Here is a 14925-nt window from a genome sequence, read left to right on the forward strand (position 1 = left end):
CCTTGGACCTGCTTGAGATGCATCTGTGGATGCATGACAAGGTGCAGTTGGCCTTCCTAACTGCCTCCCCACACTGCCGGGCCATGTTCATTTTGGAGTCAGTGATGACTCCAAGATCCTTTTCCACCTCCGTGCTGACAAGAGGGGAGTTCCCTAACCTGTAGGTATGGTGCCAGTTGTTCCTCCCGAGGTGCATCACCTTGCACTTGTCTGTGTTGAAACCCATCCTATTCTCGTCCGCCCACCCTTGTAACCTGTCTAGGTCTGATTGTAGCCTGTTGCATCCTTCCAGTGTGCCCACATCCCCCCACATCTTAGTGTCATCAGCAAATTTGAACAGGGTGCTTTTTACCCCCTCGTCCAAATTGCTGATGAAGATGTTGAACAGTGCAGGCCTGAGGACTGAGGCCTGCGGAACCCCACTGCCCACGTCCTTCCAGGTTGAGAAGGACCCATCCACTACCACCGTCTGGGTGCGGCCCTCCAGCCAGTTAGCGACCCATTTGACTGTGTGGGTGTCTACACCACAGCCCCCCAGTTTCTTAATGAGAACGGGGTGAGGGACAGTGTCAAAAGCCTTCCGGAAGTCCAGGAAGACTATATCCACTGCTACCCCTGCATCTAATGATCTGGTGATCTGATCGTAAAAGGCCACCAGGTTGGTCTGACAGGACCTGCCACTGATGAACCTGTGTTGGTTGCCCCTAAGCATGCTGGCCCCTCCTGGATGTGTGCCAGCATAATTTTCTCAAACAGCTTGCCTAGGATCAAGGTCAGACTAACCGGCCTATAGTTTCCCGGGTCCTCCTTCCTGCCTTTTTTGCAGATGGCGGCCACGCAGTCCTCCGGTACCTCACCAGAGCACCATGGGTGCTCGTAAAGCTGTGCCTTTGGACTTGCAATGACCTCGGCCAGTTCCTTTAGAACTCTAGGGTGGAGATCATCCGGACCGGCTGACTTGAATACGTCCAACCCCTCCAGAAGCTCCCTAACTAAATCCTCGCTAACCCGTGGCCCAGGTGTGCCCCCCCCGGGGCCTGAGGGGGGCCCAGCAGGGAGGTGGCTGTTCTGGTCCCTACTTAGGAAGACGGAGGCAAAGAAATCGTTAAACATGTTAGCTTTGCCGTCTGGTGTGACGACCAAGTTTCCCAATGCGTCCTGCAAGGGCCCCCCATTACCCGGGACCTTCTTTTTACCCCCTACGTATTTAAAAAAGGACTTCTTATAGTCCTTAATCTGAGAAGCTAGTCCCAGTTCCATCTCTGCCTTGGCCTTCCTAACTGTCCCCCTACATTCCTGAGCGACTGCAGAATAGTCCTCCCTGGTGATGACCCCTTCTTTCCGTTGGGTATGTGCCTCCTTTTTAGCAAGGAGACATTCCCGGATGCTTTTGGTGAGCCACGGACACTTGTGTGCTCTCCTGCTCCCTTTGATCCTCATTGGGATTACCTTCCTTTGGGCTTTGGAGGATCGTCTCCTTAAGGAGCGACCACTCTCTTTGGACACCTGGCTCCCCTCCCCTCCGGGACCTCAGCTCTTCTCCAGCTATCCTCCTTAGCTCGTTGAAGTTTGCCCTCCTAAAATCTAGGGCGGCTGCCTTGCTGCAGGCCTTTGCCACCTTGCGCTGGATGGTGAATTCCAGCAGGCGATGATCGCTGTCGCCCAGGTGGTCGAGCACCCGCAGCCCCCTCACCAGGTCATCACCCGTGGCCAGCACCAGGTCCAACAAGGCATCTCCCCTGGTGGGTCTGTGCACCTCCTGGGTTAGATGGAGGTCCTGCACTCTGGCCAAGAACCTACGTGATCGTTCAGACCTGGTTGACTGTTCTTCCCAGCAGATGTCTGGTTGCAGCTTGCTCCCTGCCCATTGCTGCCTCCCTACCCTGCCTGCTGCCCAGAGTAGCGCAGCAGGAGCAAGAGGGAGGAGAAGCTGCTTGGGGCAGGGGGACCCAAGCAGTATCTGGATGGCAGGAACAGCTCCTCTGAGAAGCTGTGCGCACTGGCTAGGGCCCAGACTGTTCAGCAAGTATGGATAGGAGTGCGGCATAAGCTGCCCTGGGTGGAAGCTGGCAGGGCCTAGCCCCATGTGGCACACAATGTGGGCAGCTATGGGCCAGATGCAATCAATTGGCAGGCGCCTATGAGCTGGGTCCAGTCAATCAGCAGGCCAGATCCAGCCCATCAGCTGTATTTTGCCCACCACTGGTGTAAGGAAATTCAAGTTTGGGGTTTTAAATGACTGAAATTAACATGAGTGAACCTGTAAAATAAAAATTAATGTAAATATAATTTTTCCTGATATGATAGGATTGCAACTCAGAAACTGGATCTGACATTTCAATTAAGTGAATCTGGTGATAGTGTTCATCAATATTGTATGTTGTTGTTAATGCACTTCTGATCCAATTTTGTAAAACATAAGATGTTCAGATAATTGTCTGCCTTTATTTAATATGGGTAGCAGTATTTCTGATTTGAGACATCTGTAAGGTTATTCTTCCTAGTTATGAAGACATTTATCTGATTATTTATAACATTTAATTGGTTTTCTTGAGTAATTATTTGCTACCCTTGTTAGGCTCGTTTTCTCATGCTTGTCTGATCTAATGTTTTAATTTAGACATGAGCAGATTAGTCTGTTTCCTAAATTTTGTTGTGACAGGATTTTCATTCCTTTAACTTTCCCTTAATCTAGCATGGCATTTGAAAGAATTTGTATTACATCTGATACTACAACATTAAATTATAGTTCAGCTGTGGTGGATTTTAAGTAATTAAGGGGTTAAAGATGTTTTTTAAATGTAACTTACTTTCCTATCTACTCTTTCTGGCATTCATAGTTGAGAAATATAATTGTCTTTCATTGGTTAAGATGCAAAGAACCAAATATTGTCCTTGGTTTGGTTGGGGTGGGGGTGTCTGTTTCTTTTATTTTGATCAAATTATATGACAGTTTAAAAAGCCCATTCTAAAATTTAGGACTCAAATCTAGTAATAAAGTTTTCAGTCCTTACACTCCATTCCTTGTCTTTGGAAGTTAGAAATGCATAAATTAGAGCTCATTTGACTGCAACCATGTACTTTCCTTAGAAAGGGGAAAGACTCACTCCTTCTACTGGCATGTCTTGAAAACCTTGCAAGATAGGAAGGAAATGTAAAGTATTTGGAAATTGCAGTTTTAAACTTCCAAACTTTCTAATCTGGGTGATCTAAGCCTGTAATTTCAGAGGGGCAATTTTGTAAATGCTGTATTTTGTTTTCTGTTAGAAGCTTTGGTATATCTTTGTGTCTCTGCTCTGTGGGGTATGTTTTTACAAGATATTATAATCTTTTTCAGGAAATGCTGTATGCACTGTGAAGTGTGATGAGAAGGTAAAAGTGTTTTCTGTACGGGGAACTTCTTTTGAAGCTGCACCAGTAACTGGTGGTAGTGCTAGTTTAGAAAAAGGTGAGTGTTTTATTTTGATAGTTTTTCAGTTTGCCATTTAGATTTAACTTTGTTCAAAGCATGGTTTAACTTTAATTATTATAACCTTTGGTTCAACCTTTTAAAATAAGTGCTTGGATTTTATAGATCTGCCAGTAAAGGGGAAGATATGCATCAACTGCATCTTCTGCGTTTTACTTCTGAACCCAGTCTTTGTGAATATGAGAGTACCTATTTAAACCTATTCCTTCTGTCTGCCAAAACTTGTCTTTTATCTTTAAAGTTGCACCTTTTTTTAAAGAGTCTTAAACACCAGTTTAGTTAAATTTAAACATCCTTTATTTGATTTAAACTTGGCTTAATTTTAATTCAGTTTAAATTGAGCCATTTATCATCCTATCACATCAATAAATAATGGGTGTAAATTTTGATTATGAGCATCCCATACTGTGTTTTGCATCACTTTTGACTCAATTAATTCAAAAAAGCACATTACTTGAAAACAGTGCAACATGGCCTTGGTCACATTCCTCCTTTCTTGAGTTTGGGGCCATTTAAAACTACATGTATCCATAAGGGGAGCCACTAGCAACAAGGATCAGGTTTTTTAAAAATTTCTCATGTATCATAAACTTCCAAGAGACTGAGCCAGCATCTCTGAATTGCTGTCCAGTTAGGATCTTTAAGCTTGAGTAGTGCATATGATTAGCATATTGCAGTCGTACCACTTAGCTAACTTGGCTATTTTTGGCAATAGTTAAGCTTCTAACATAAGGCAGATGCCAAGTGTGTGTGTGTTTTATTTATATAAATCCACACACACATTCTACAGGTGGTAGGTTAATTTGTTGGCTAAATTACAGTAATTTTCAGTAAACTTTGCATATAGTACCACAGAAGACCATTTTAGAAGGGTCAACGAGTATGAATAAAGGGGTAAGTTGTATTAGTAGCTCATAGAAATTGATGGGGGCTGGTATCTCAAAATTGTGCAGAAATTGTGAATAGCAGCTGTTGAAAAATATGAAAATTAGTGCTTTTGCATTCCACTGTAGCTTAAACAAAACAATTTAACATTTCAAGACATGTACACCCTTATTTATTTATTTATTTATTTTGACATACAGTAACGGCTCCAGCACCAGTTGGTCAGTCTGAATGGCTTGAACAAAAGCTAACAAAGAGTGATCGGCCAGAGCTCACTAGTGCAAAGGTGGTTGTATCAGGTGGTAAGTAAATAAAAAACTAAAGTAGCCTGTATTTATTTAGCACTGAATCTCACTTGTAGCAAAAAAGCTCCTTTGACCTGGCCTGCCATTTCTAGATAACAGTTTATTTATGATGCAGGGCTTTTTTGGAAGTAAGAAGATGTTCAACAACTTGTATATCATTTTAAGTACCAGATAATAAAAGTTTATAACAAACTCTGACACGTTTTAAGGACATCACCGCCTGTAAGTAAATGTGTTTAGAACCAAATGTGATATACCTTAAAATTATTACAACTGGCATAGAATAGACCAAGAAAGATCATCTAGTGATTTAACATTCATCATATTATGCTTGAGCAATAAAATAAAAAAACCCCACGATTTATGTCCTATATGTTTTTGCTAGCCTATTGCAGTTTTTGGGTTTTTTTAGCTAGAGCCAGCAGAGGGAGCACAAGTTAATAACAAACCTCATTCCCAGACCCTAACTGATAAGAACATTGACAGATGAGGAAGTAAACAAGGCACAGCATGCATGCACAGGAAATAACCACATTAATTAAATGGAAAAAAGCAGAATCTGTATGAAGGAAACTTTTACTTTCAAGCTTCATTGGGGTATTGAAAACTGTTGAGGAAAGTGTCAACAGTACCCTTTGTACAAAGCATGTCAGTTCCTGTGAGAGTACAAATACTCGTAACATGGGAATTGTGCACAGTAGGCACATGGGTTACAAGGTACTTGAATGTAAAGTAATAGTATTTTTCTTATTTTTTAAGGTCGAGGTTTGAAGAGTGGTGAAAACTTTAAATTGTTATATGACCTTGCGGATCAGTTGCACGCTGCAGGTATTTTTTTCTTGTTTTAATAATGGCTGTTTGAAACCAACATGGAAAAACAAAGTTTCTTACTAGTATTGGTGTCTTTCTAACATAATTTTATCAATGGTAGTCCTTAAAAATCTTATCTATCTTGCAACTCTTTCTGTAACTTTGTTCTGCTGTTGTGGTCTTGTTGCCACTGTACTAAACAGCAGAAGGGAGAACCGGGCCCTTTTTCAGACTTCATGAACTCTGGTGAAATGTAAGTATATATAGTACCTTGTAAGTAGGAAAATGCAACATGAGGAACATTTTCATATAATTTTTTAAATAGCAACACAACAGAAAGGTTTTGAACTCAAATACTTTGCTTTAATTGCAGATGTGTCCATATACAGGCATCCGATTAAAATAAAATCCTACTGTCTTAAAAAGTAATTACTTTCTAATTATGAATACTTGTTTTTGCTAAACATAAATCTAAATAAACAAGTGAAAGATTAATAGTTATTTTGACTGTTGAGTAATCCATTTTAAATAGCTGATAATGTGACTTCTCACAGTAAATGAACACCCCTAATTTATTGAATTAAAAAAATTTGATAAGTGTATTTTATGCAAAATATTAAGTACTATACCTGGCCTGGGTCCCTTGATAGTTTTTAGTGTTATGTTTTCAGTTTTCTATTTTTAAGGCTTCTCCTCCTCCCTCTTGCTATATGACGTTAACAATGTGACCAAGCACAATATGCCAGCAGAATATTTAAATAGATAAGTTAAATTTTTTTTCAGTTATGGTAACGTTAGGTTTTACTTGCAACAATAATGTTTTAATCTTGTAGTAAATTAAATTTTATTAATTTTAAATGTTCAAACGTTAATTTTATTAATGACTTTCCAACAATGTTTAGAACCTTAGTTTACAAATAAAAAGAAAAAAATGGAAAACCTTTGCTATAACCGACCTTAGTATGGGATAGGATTTATATAATAATTTTTATGCATATGAGATGAGCATTATGAGAGAATACTTTTTTTTTTTATTAAAGTAGTAGAAAAAGGTAATGAAAATGCACAAGTTTGAAATCCTTAGTTTTCAGTATACAACTATGTGATGCTGGGAGTATGGATTTCCTGCTTTTTCTGAAATGCATTAGCACTTGAATATCTGGAAATTTCAGTAAGTGTTGTACAGAAGAATTACTATAAGAATATGATTTTAGGACAGAAGCTTCCAAATACATGCCATTACAACACAGGACTCTTCAGTGAAATACATACTCTTTAGTGGAGATTAAATTTGGCTTGCTAATATTTTAAAAGAAAATATTGTAAAATATTTCTTTTCAACTAGTTGGAGCTTCCCGTGCAGCTGTTGATGCTGGCTTTGTCCCCAATGACATGCAGGTTGGACAGACGGGCAAAATAGTGGCACCAGTAAGTATGGAAATACCTTTCTCATAAAAGCGCTATATGTGTTCCCTGTAGTTAATCCTATCTTTTGAATATCAAGTGTGGTAGCAGTTTTTGTTAGCAATCTCTAAAACAGGATGGGCAAAATTTGGCCTGTGGGCTGGGTCTGGTCCACCAGGTGATTCTCTCTGGCCTGCGGCAGGTCCCACAGCCCTGCCTGACCCAGGGGTGGGGAGCAGCCCTGGTTCTGGTGCATGTAACTGGTTCTGCTGCCACTCCAGGCGCAGAAGTCAGCTTGGCGCAGAGTACAGCTTGTCCTTTCCCTGTGTGAGGCTCTTGAGCATGCCAGAAGCTGTAGTCCCTAGGGCTGTGTGGTGCAGCAGCTGGATTTGGCTTCTCAGCAGCCCCTGTGGTGACAACTCACTTTCATTCTCACACTCCAGCTGCTGCTGCCAGTGTTTCTGCAACCACTATTGGACCCAGCCCCACTGCCTGGGCACTGTGGCCCATCTGCCCTACACTCATCTCCAGGAGTGTTGAACAGAGTGGGCAGGCAGGGTCTCCATGGAGGCTGGCCTGGGACCCCCAATCAGGATATGCACGGCCAGGTGGATGGGATGGGGCCACAGGTGGGCGGGGAGTAGCATCCGGGAGTGGGACAGGCGGGCAGGGCCACGAGCGGTGACAGCTTGGGGGCAGAGCTGTGATGGGCAGCAGGCACTGTAAACAGTTGTGAGGGGGCCAAGGTTGGGTAAGCACCCCACTCCCTCCAGCCCTTAACAGCTCACCAAAACTCTTTAAAGTGGCCCTCTAGCTCAAATAATTGCTTACTTGTACTCTAAAACAAAGGTATCTTATACTGTATTTTTAAAGCCCCAGCAGCACAGCTTCTGGTGTACCCGGTTCATTTTATGCCCACCTGACATTTTGCAGATTACTTAAAGTATGCCCTTGCTGGATTTCTTATAGGTGTCTATTTTGTAGTTTTCAGGCAAAAGTCAGTGACATACCAGAGCTTATCATTACTGAGTTCAGTTTTTAATTATGTGGATGATGTAATTGTGTTCTTACAGATCTCTTTGTATGCGTACTAGTTAGAAATGTTTTAAGACGGGGATGCTTCAGCCGCAGCCTGTGGGCCAGATCCACCCCATGGTGCCATGTCATCTGGCCTGTGGGCTCCCCATGGGTACCACTGCTTCCCTACTGCCAAGTTTCTGGGCCTGCAGCGGGCCAGGGGTGGTGTCAGGTTCCAGGGTCCAACCACCATGTGGGGGGCCAGGAGGTAGCAGCACCAGGCCCTTTGGCACCAATCGATGTGTGGCAGCAAGAGAGATGGCACAAGGTCCCTGAGGCCCAGGCCTGGCACAAACGTATGAGAATTGGTGGCACCAGGATCCAGGGCCCAATCCCAGGGCACAGGGGTGGGAGGAGGCAATGCTGGATCCCAGGGCCAAATACTGGTGTTCGCAGTTTGACCCAGCCCATGGACAGGTCCTGTGTCGCTCATCTGGCCTGCAGAGCTAAAAGCTTGAGCTTCTCTGTTCTAAAGTCGTAAGTGAATTTTACTGAACTATTGCATTATGTGCTAGATAAAGTGCAAAGTGGAAAATGTCAGAAAATTTCCTGTTAAGTTAAATTTCCTGTTAAGTTAAAGTTCAGGAGAAATATTGACTGTAAAGTCAGCTTGCTTATAAGTAAGGTTGAGAACCTCTTCTTTAAAGCATACCTTTTTAAAGTCTCTAAAAACTTCATCCTTACTGGGATTATCTTGAAATTTGTTGTGCCTTATGTAAATGCACAGTAAAGTTTTACAAGACAGATATAGGATCATTTCATTAGAAGTTTCCAAAGATCTCACCAGAAGTCCTTCTCCAGCCTTCTGTGAAGCCAACAGTTTTTATCAGCTTCTATCTTTTGTTAGTTTCCAGGAAGCTCTGGTAATCCCTTAAGTAACTTCAGTTGTCCAACATTTATCCCCAGTTAGTTCTTGATGTCTACAGCTCCTTTGAAGAAGCAGTATTACAAATGTTGAGGGAAGAGTTAGGGTCTTTTAGCCTGTGCTGGTTTACCAGACAGCTTGCCAGGTGCATATTCCAGCACAGTAGCCAGGACTGTTTTCAGCCTTTTTTCACATAACCTATGTGTCTCAGGGCACATGCAGTGGTGTAACTGGGGCAGCTGCCCTGTGGGAAGTAGGGACCAAGAGGGGTGGAAAAAAGCGGCTGCAGCTGCAGCCACATGACTGCATAGTATGGCAGCAGCTGGAAGTCGCCTTGTATGCAGCAGCTGCCCTGGGCACCCAGCCACATAATTGCATTTCTGAGAACATGCTTTGGCCATTGAGTATGACCTACACTGATATACTGTAAGTTTGAAACCAGTCTTTGGCATAAATCTGAGAATGAGCCTTCAGTATTGAAATCTTCCACTGTCAAGGGGTTTTTATTCTGGGCAAATGTAATTTGAATACAGATTCAGGTAACTCAGAAGGCAATCAAATGATTTTTCAAAGTAAATAAATTGAACATGCCAGTACTCACTGGAAAGTGGTATTAAGAGGTATTAGAGCAGGGTGGAAGCTTTAGGGGAGGGGTTAGGGCTGCAACAAGAGATGAAGTGACTTCGTGAAAAGGAATTCAAGGAGATGGGTGAAAGAGGATCTGGCATCAGGATGAGAACTGAAGGCAATGCATATGTAAACCTCTGCAAACTGGGAAATAAGTTACTAACCCAACTCCTGCATGGGGTTGTGTGCAGGTTAGACTGGGTAGAGGAGAACAGATTTAAGAGGACCAGGGACATAGTAATGGAGGTGTTGGCTGCCTTCTAGGACCAGGGAAGGAGAACAGGGTGTGTTGTGGGGCCGGTTCAGGATCCAGCTTGGCCTAAGCAACCAGGGGAGCATGCAGCCTTAGAGTAAGCAGCTACCTGTGACTTGTATGCAACAGCAGAGCTTTTAGAAGCTTTTATGTGCTAATAACTTGTAAAGTGCCAATATATTACTGGGACAGGAAGAGGCGAGCTGGAAATGTTGGTGGAGAAACTATTTTGCAGAAAATTGTGGGTGAGGGCATGGAGAAGGAAAGACATCAGTCTTCCCTTCACATAGTTGCTGTAACTGCCAGGTAATAAAATTTAGGATTTTGAGATGCAGACCATGGCTGAGATGTCTCACCAGCCCAGTCAGTTGTTATAGATGCCAAAGGTTTCAGAGTGTGACTTTTATCCTTATTCCACCAGTACAAAATGTACAACACGATGGAAGAGCATTTGGGAAATTGTATAATAATTTTTGGCCTCATGGAGAAAGCACCAAACTGGAACAAGGGAAGTCTGGGTTCTATTTCCTGGCTTTTCTGCTTTCTTGCTGAATGAGGTATCTCACCTCTTTGTCTCAGTTTCCCATTTATACACGTGCATTATGCTAACCACCTTTCTGTAGTGTCTTGAGATCTACATTCAAGCTGATGGTATTACCTAGCCAAAGCAGATTCTGAATTTCAAGTGCGTAAATGACCATTAGCTTCTAATAAAAACAGTGTATTTGTGTTAAAAACAAAATGAGACGAAACAAAACTGGTAATGCAAAATTAAGTCTGTCTTGTCATGTGTTGTGTCCTAGATTATTGAATTTGTGACATTCAGCCCTCTGAAAGTCTAGGCAACCTCAGAAATGTAGCATGGTAATACAACCTTCACTGTCTTCTTTGGGTGATGCCCTAAGCTTGTTTGTCATGCACACATTTGCACTTTGTGCATGTCACTTGGGAAATAGAGCATGTGACAACTGTAGCATTGGGTTTAAACCCTTCCCTTCATGAAGGCAACATTTGTGCTACGATGAGGTTATTGTCTAGGTGCTACTTAAACTGAGTTTCCTCCGTAGCAACAGCCCTGCACTTGCTTAATGTTGCATTCTGTTCAGCTGCTATTACAGACTTTTCAGTGTTGCCCCCAGTGATGCTTATACATCATTGAGCTCAAAGACTACCCTTGTATGCCACCATACTGCTGACTGGCTCTATGCAAAAGACCTTTACGCAGTTCTTCTGACGCAGCTTAAATGACTAATCCCTAGTCAAGTCAAGGCATCCTAGAGACAAGCTCTGTAAGCATTTGTATAAAATATGCTAGCTTTTGAAGGAGGAATAGGGCTAAGACTGCCCTCCCCTAAGATAGTTGAACACATAGCAACACAAAAGGCATAAGAAATTCATGTGATTCTAAAGGCATGGTAAGTTTATCAGAAATCTTTTAAGTGGCTAGAAAAGGCTAACAGTTTTGTCAATAAAGTCTCTTAATTGACAAAACCAAGTAGGAGTTAAATGAAACAAGAAGCAGCCCCTTTTACCAGCATTTTTCTGTATTAATTTTGTTTGAAAAACCTTTTGAAAATAAGCCGTTGTACAAAGCATCAAAACATCAGCATTGCAGGAATTATAACAAGGTAGGTGAAACCAACGCCAGATCACAAACTTGAAGATCCAATATGTTGTGACTTGCAGATATAGTGGGAAAATATTTTATGTAAATTGAAATTTAACTGTCAGTAGAACTAATAATAAAATGAACTGTTACTTAATTTTGTACCATAGTGTTTAGGTACATTAGACGTGAAAAGGTCCAAAAATGCATGCATTTGTCATTTAGTGATGATGATGATTAATCAACATACATTTGTACTTACTTTCTAGTTAGGGAACTAAAGTAACTCTGAGGTGATTTATGTAAGAGTGTAATGTGGCTAGAGTGTCTCAAAGTGAATAAAGTGATACTAGATATGTACTAGTTACCTGAACAAGGTGACTGCTGTCTGTTTCTGTGAAAAATTATCATTTTGGATAGTTTAGCAGGAGCCTATAATAGTTTTCGCTTAGGCTGTTGGCCTAAGTTCTTGTTTTTTCTACTTGGGTAGAATTAAATTTTGATTTGTCATGCATATTCTTTCTAGCTTTTTAGTTTGGCAGAAGTAGGGAGGCACTCAGTTACAAGTGGTTTTGGATTTATGGGGTGCTTCTGCACTTTTGCCACACAGCTTCTGATGGGGAAGGTATCTCAGTGTGTAGAGTTACTGTCTTAGTGGTTCTTAACCTTTTTAGCCACAAGTGACCCCTCCATAACTTTTCTGAATGTTGTGGTTCCCGAGTTAAGAATTACTGAGCTAGAATATAAGTTAAGAAAAGATATGAAGGCCTGCCTTGAAGCCATAAAAGTTGACAATCACAGATCTAGCTGATGTCGGGTAAGAACAACAAGGGCAGCACCAAATCCTGCCATGCTCTATTCTTTCCACTATTTGCCCCTTAGATGATCTGTACATGATGGAGAAGAGGGCTCCCATGGCTGAGACAGCCTGTGACGTCTTGTGCACTAGCCACGGCTGCTGTGGGCCCTCCTTCTGTCTAGAAACATGGTGCGAGTGGAGGAGACAAGCCAGACTGCAAAATGTGGGTCCATCTGTGTAACCACCTGTCTGCCTGCCCACAGAAGAGCATGCTGTTAGGAATGTGGGAGGCAGCCACCACGGGGGCTGCCAGGGGTCAGCGAAAGACAGCAGCTGCAGACCCAAGCCCCACTGTGGTAGCTGGGACAGGCACAGGGTGCTAAATGGAGAAAGAGTTTTCATCTTCTCATAGAGGGACTGGGTGGCACAGCACCCTGAAAGGGATCTTGCAGCACCCTGGTTGTGAATTACTGTGCTATCCTATTTTTAGCCTTTTGCACAGCCTCACTGAGGACTGGTATAGAGTGCTCTTAAGTGAGGAGTCTGGAATTTATGCCTTTTTCTTCTTTTGTCCCAACCTTTTCATTATAGATTTGGTAAGAGAAGAAATTTTTAACTTTGGCCCTTTAGTACTTTCCATTAGCTGAATCACTTGACTTTCAAGAGCCTGCTCAGCTAGTCTATCAGAGTATGCGCTGGGAATCCACACAGCTCTTGTGTTTTTTCATACTCTTTCATGAGCTTTCCTGAAATGTTGCTATATTAATACCAGACAAAATGACCAGTCTAAGAACATTCCTAGAAGAGGTTCATAAAGCCTATCATTTATTCTTTCAGTGACTGGAGAAACTTGTTGAATAAAGAATTAGAATTGAAGTGTTCCATTATGAATGAAACGTAGTTCTGTAGAGAGTGTTTATGGTATGCGGTAACTTCCAGAACAGCTTTAGCTTTGTAAAATCATGAACTATCATAATGAAGTTGCGAGCTTTTGGTTTGGTTTGGTTTTAAACTGGAGTTTTGGTAATACTGCTTTGACACAGTTTTAGGGGGTGGTAATATAACCATGGTGGTCCAGGAAATATTTGAGAAGCAAAGATTTTTTTTTGGGGTGGCATCTTTTATTGCACCAGCTGTGTATTTGGGATAGAGTTTAGACCAGCCCTGAAGGGTTCTTCAGCTTGTCTAACATCTCTCCCAGCTATACAGTTCACCCAATACAAAAAAATCAACAGAAAGCTTTGCTTCTCGCATAGTTTTAAGACTTGCCAGGTTTATTGCTGTAGGTTCTGGAAACCCATGTCAAGTGTCTGTCTAACCTGAAAATATCCAGGATGGAGCTTCCACAACTTCTGTAGCTTTGGAATAGGCTGTCTAGAGAGACTCTAGAATCTCCATCCCTGAATATTTTCACGAGCAGGTTCAAAAGACACTTAGCCGGGATGGTTTAGTTGGGGGTGATCCTGCTTTGAGCCAGGGGTGGGACTAGATGCCCTCCATGAGGTCCCTGTCTTTGAGCCCTGCTGTCTTATGATCCTATGATATCTGAATGGGAACTTCTTAACCAATCATTTTAATATGTGGATTAGAAGGCAGACTTTGTTAAAATCATATTAATCTGTGTCAGGATCTCTTGTTTTGTGATATGTATTTTAAGAGTATATTGTTTACAATGAGATGGTTGTCTTGTCTTGTGCATTCTTGAACAAATGGTTGTTTGTGAATGGAGGGGTCTGGGCTCAGTGGCCTTGGAAATCTCTTCCAGTCCTATGTTTACTCCCATTTCCTATGATGTGTAACATGTAAAAGCTCTGCTAACATGTAGAATATGCTTCTTAGATCAAGCAGCTTAGAGAGCAACTGGAAAAGTTCTAGGATGCTCAAATAAAGATTTTTTTGGATGCTCAGTGTGTTTAAAAATGTATTTATTAATTCCCTATTAGTGGATTCAACTTCAAAATTATGCTAAATAGTCACTGGGGTTATGCCATTGACAGTTACTGAATTCCTAAAACAATAGTATTTATTGTAGTTGAAGTAGCCAATGACTTCAGATAAGGAACTTCATTCTGAGTTACAGGCTTCAATTTTATGCAGTAAAAATTTTCTAACTGTATATATAGTCACAGAAGTACTAAACTAGGTAAATAAAATACTGTTTTATCAGTTGTTAAAAACTATACTACTTGGATATGGGTATTGGTTTAAATTGGTGATTTTTCAATCTGTGGTCCATGGCTCCCTGGGGTCTGCAGACTATACCTAAGGGATCTGCAAAAGATGACTGTGATCAATCAAAAGTATGTGAATACCCACACTTACTATTAAAAGGGGTCTGCACTTCCATTAAAAACTTTTGGCAGTCAGCATGTGAAAAAAGGTTGGAAACCACTAGTTTAAATATTTCCTGACTATAAAAGTATGTTATGCTTTTGTGGAGGCCTTTTTTAATCTGATTAAGATCAGAAAATTTTCTGTCCTGTAGTAGTAATGTGTAGACTTTTCTTGAATCAACTGTGGTAGGATTCTTGTGCAAAGCATTGTATTTTGACTCTAGTTACCAAAACTATTAACTCTAGAAGCTGATTAAAAAGTTGAACTTGAGGCTGTTAAAGTGTAAGCTCTTTACATGGTGTGGGATAGGAAGAGCAGGAAGCTGTTGAAAACCCTATGTAGTTTCCTAACAGTTCCTGAAGAGTGTGTGGGGGTGTGTGTGTGTGTGTTAGAGAAACTACAGGAGAGTCAGGGTTAACTTTAATGGTCCTGGGGTGAAAAGAGGTGTGCTGCTTTCTAGCTCTCTTCACCATGCCCACTTAGAGTGTGTC

The 14925-nt window shown here is 41.6% G+C and overlaps 1 protein-coding gene across 1 annotated transcript in view; it reads left to right on the top strand.

The window, feature by feature from the left end:
• ETFA (electron transfer flavoprotein subunit alpha) overlaps positions 1-14925 on the top strand; it is a 66395-nt gene that overhangs the window by 30510 nt on the left and 20960 nt on the right. The window contains exons 6-9 of the mRNA XM_090028971.1: positions 3338-3448; positions 4555-4656; positions 5419-5487; positions 6815-6897. Of these exons, the coding sequence (XP_089885097.1) occupies positions 3338-3448; positions 4555-4656; positions 5419-5487; positions 6815-6897 (365 nt within the window). The remainder of the gene's footprint in view (positions 1-3337; positions 3449-4554; positions 4657-5418; positions 5488-6814; positions 6898-14925) is intronic.

Source organism: Crocodylus siamensis, chromosome 15, assembly GCF_052110815.1.
Source record: "Crocodylus siamensis isolate JL-2025a chromosome 15, ASM5211081v1, whole genome shotgun sequence".
Lineage (NCBI taxonomy): Eukaryota > Metazoa > Chordata > Crocodylia > Crocodylidae > Crocodylus > Crocodylus siamensis.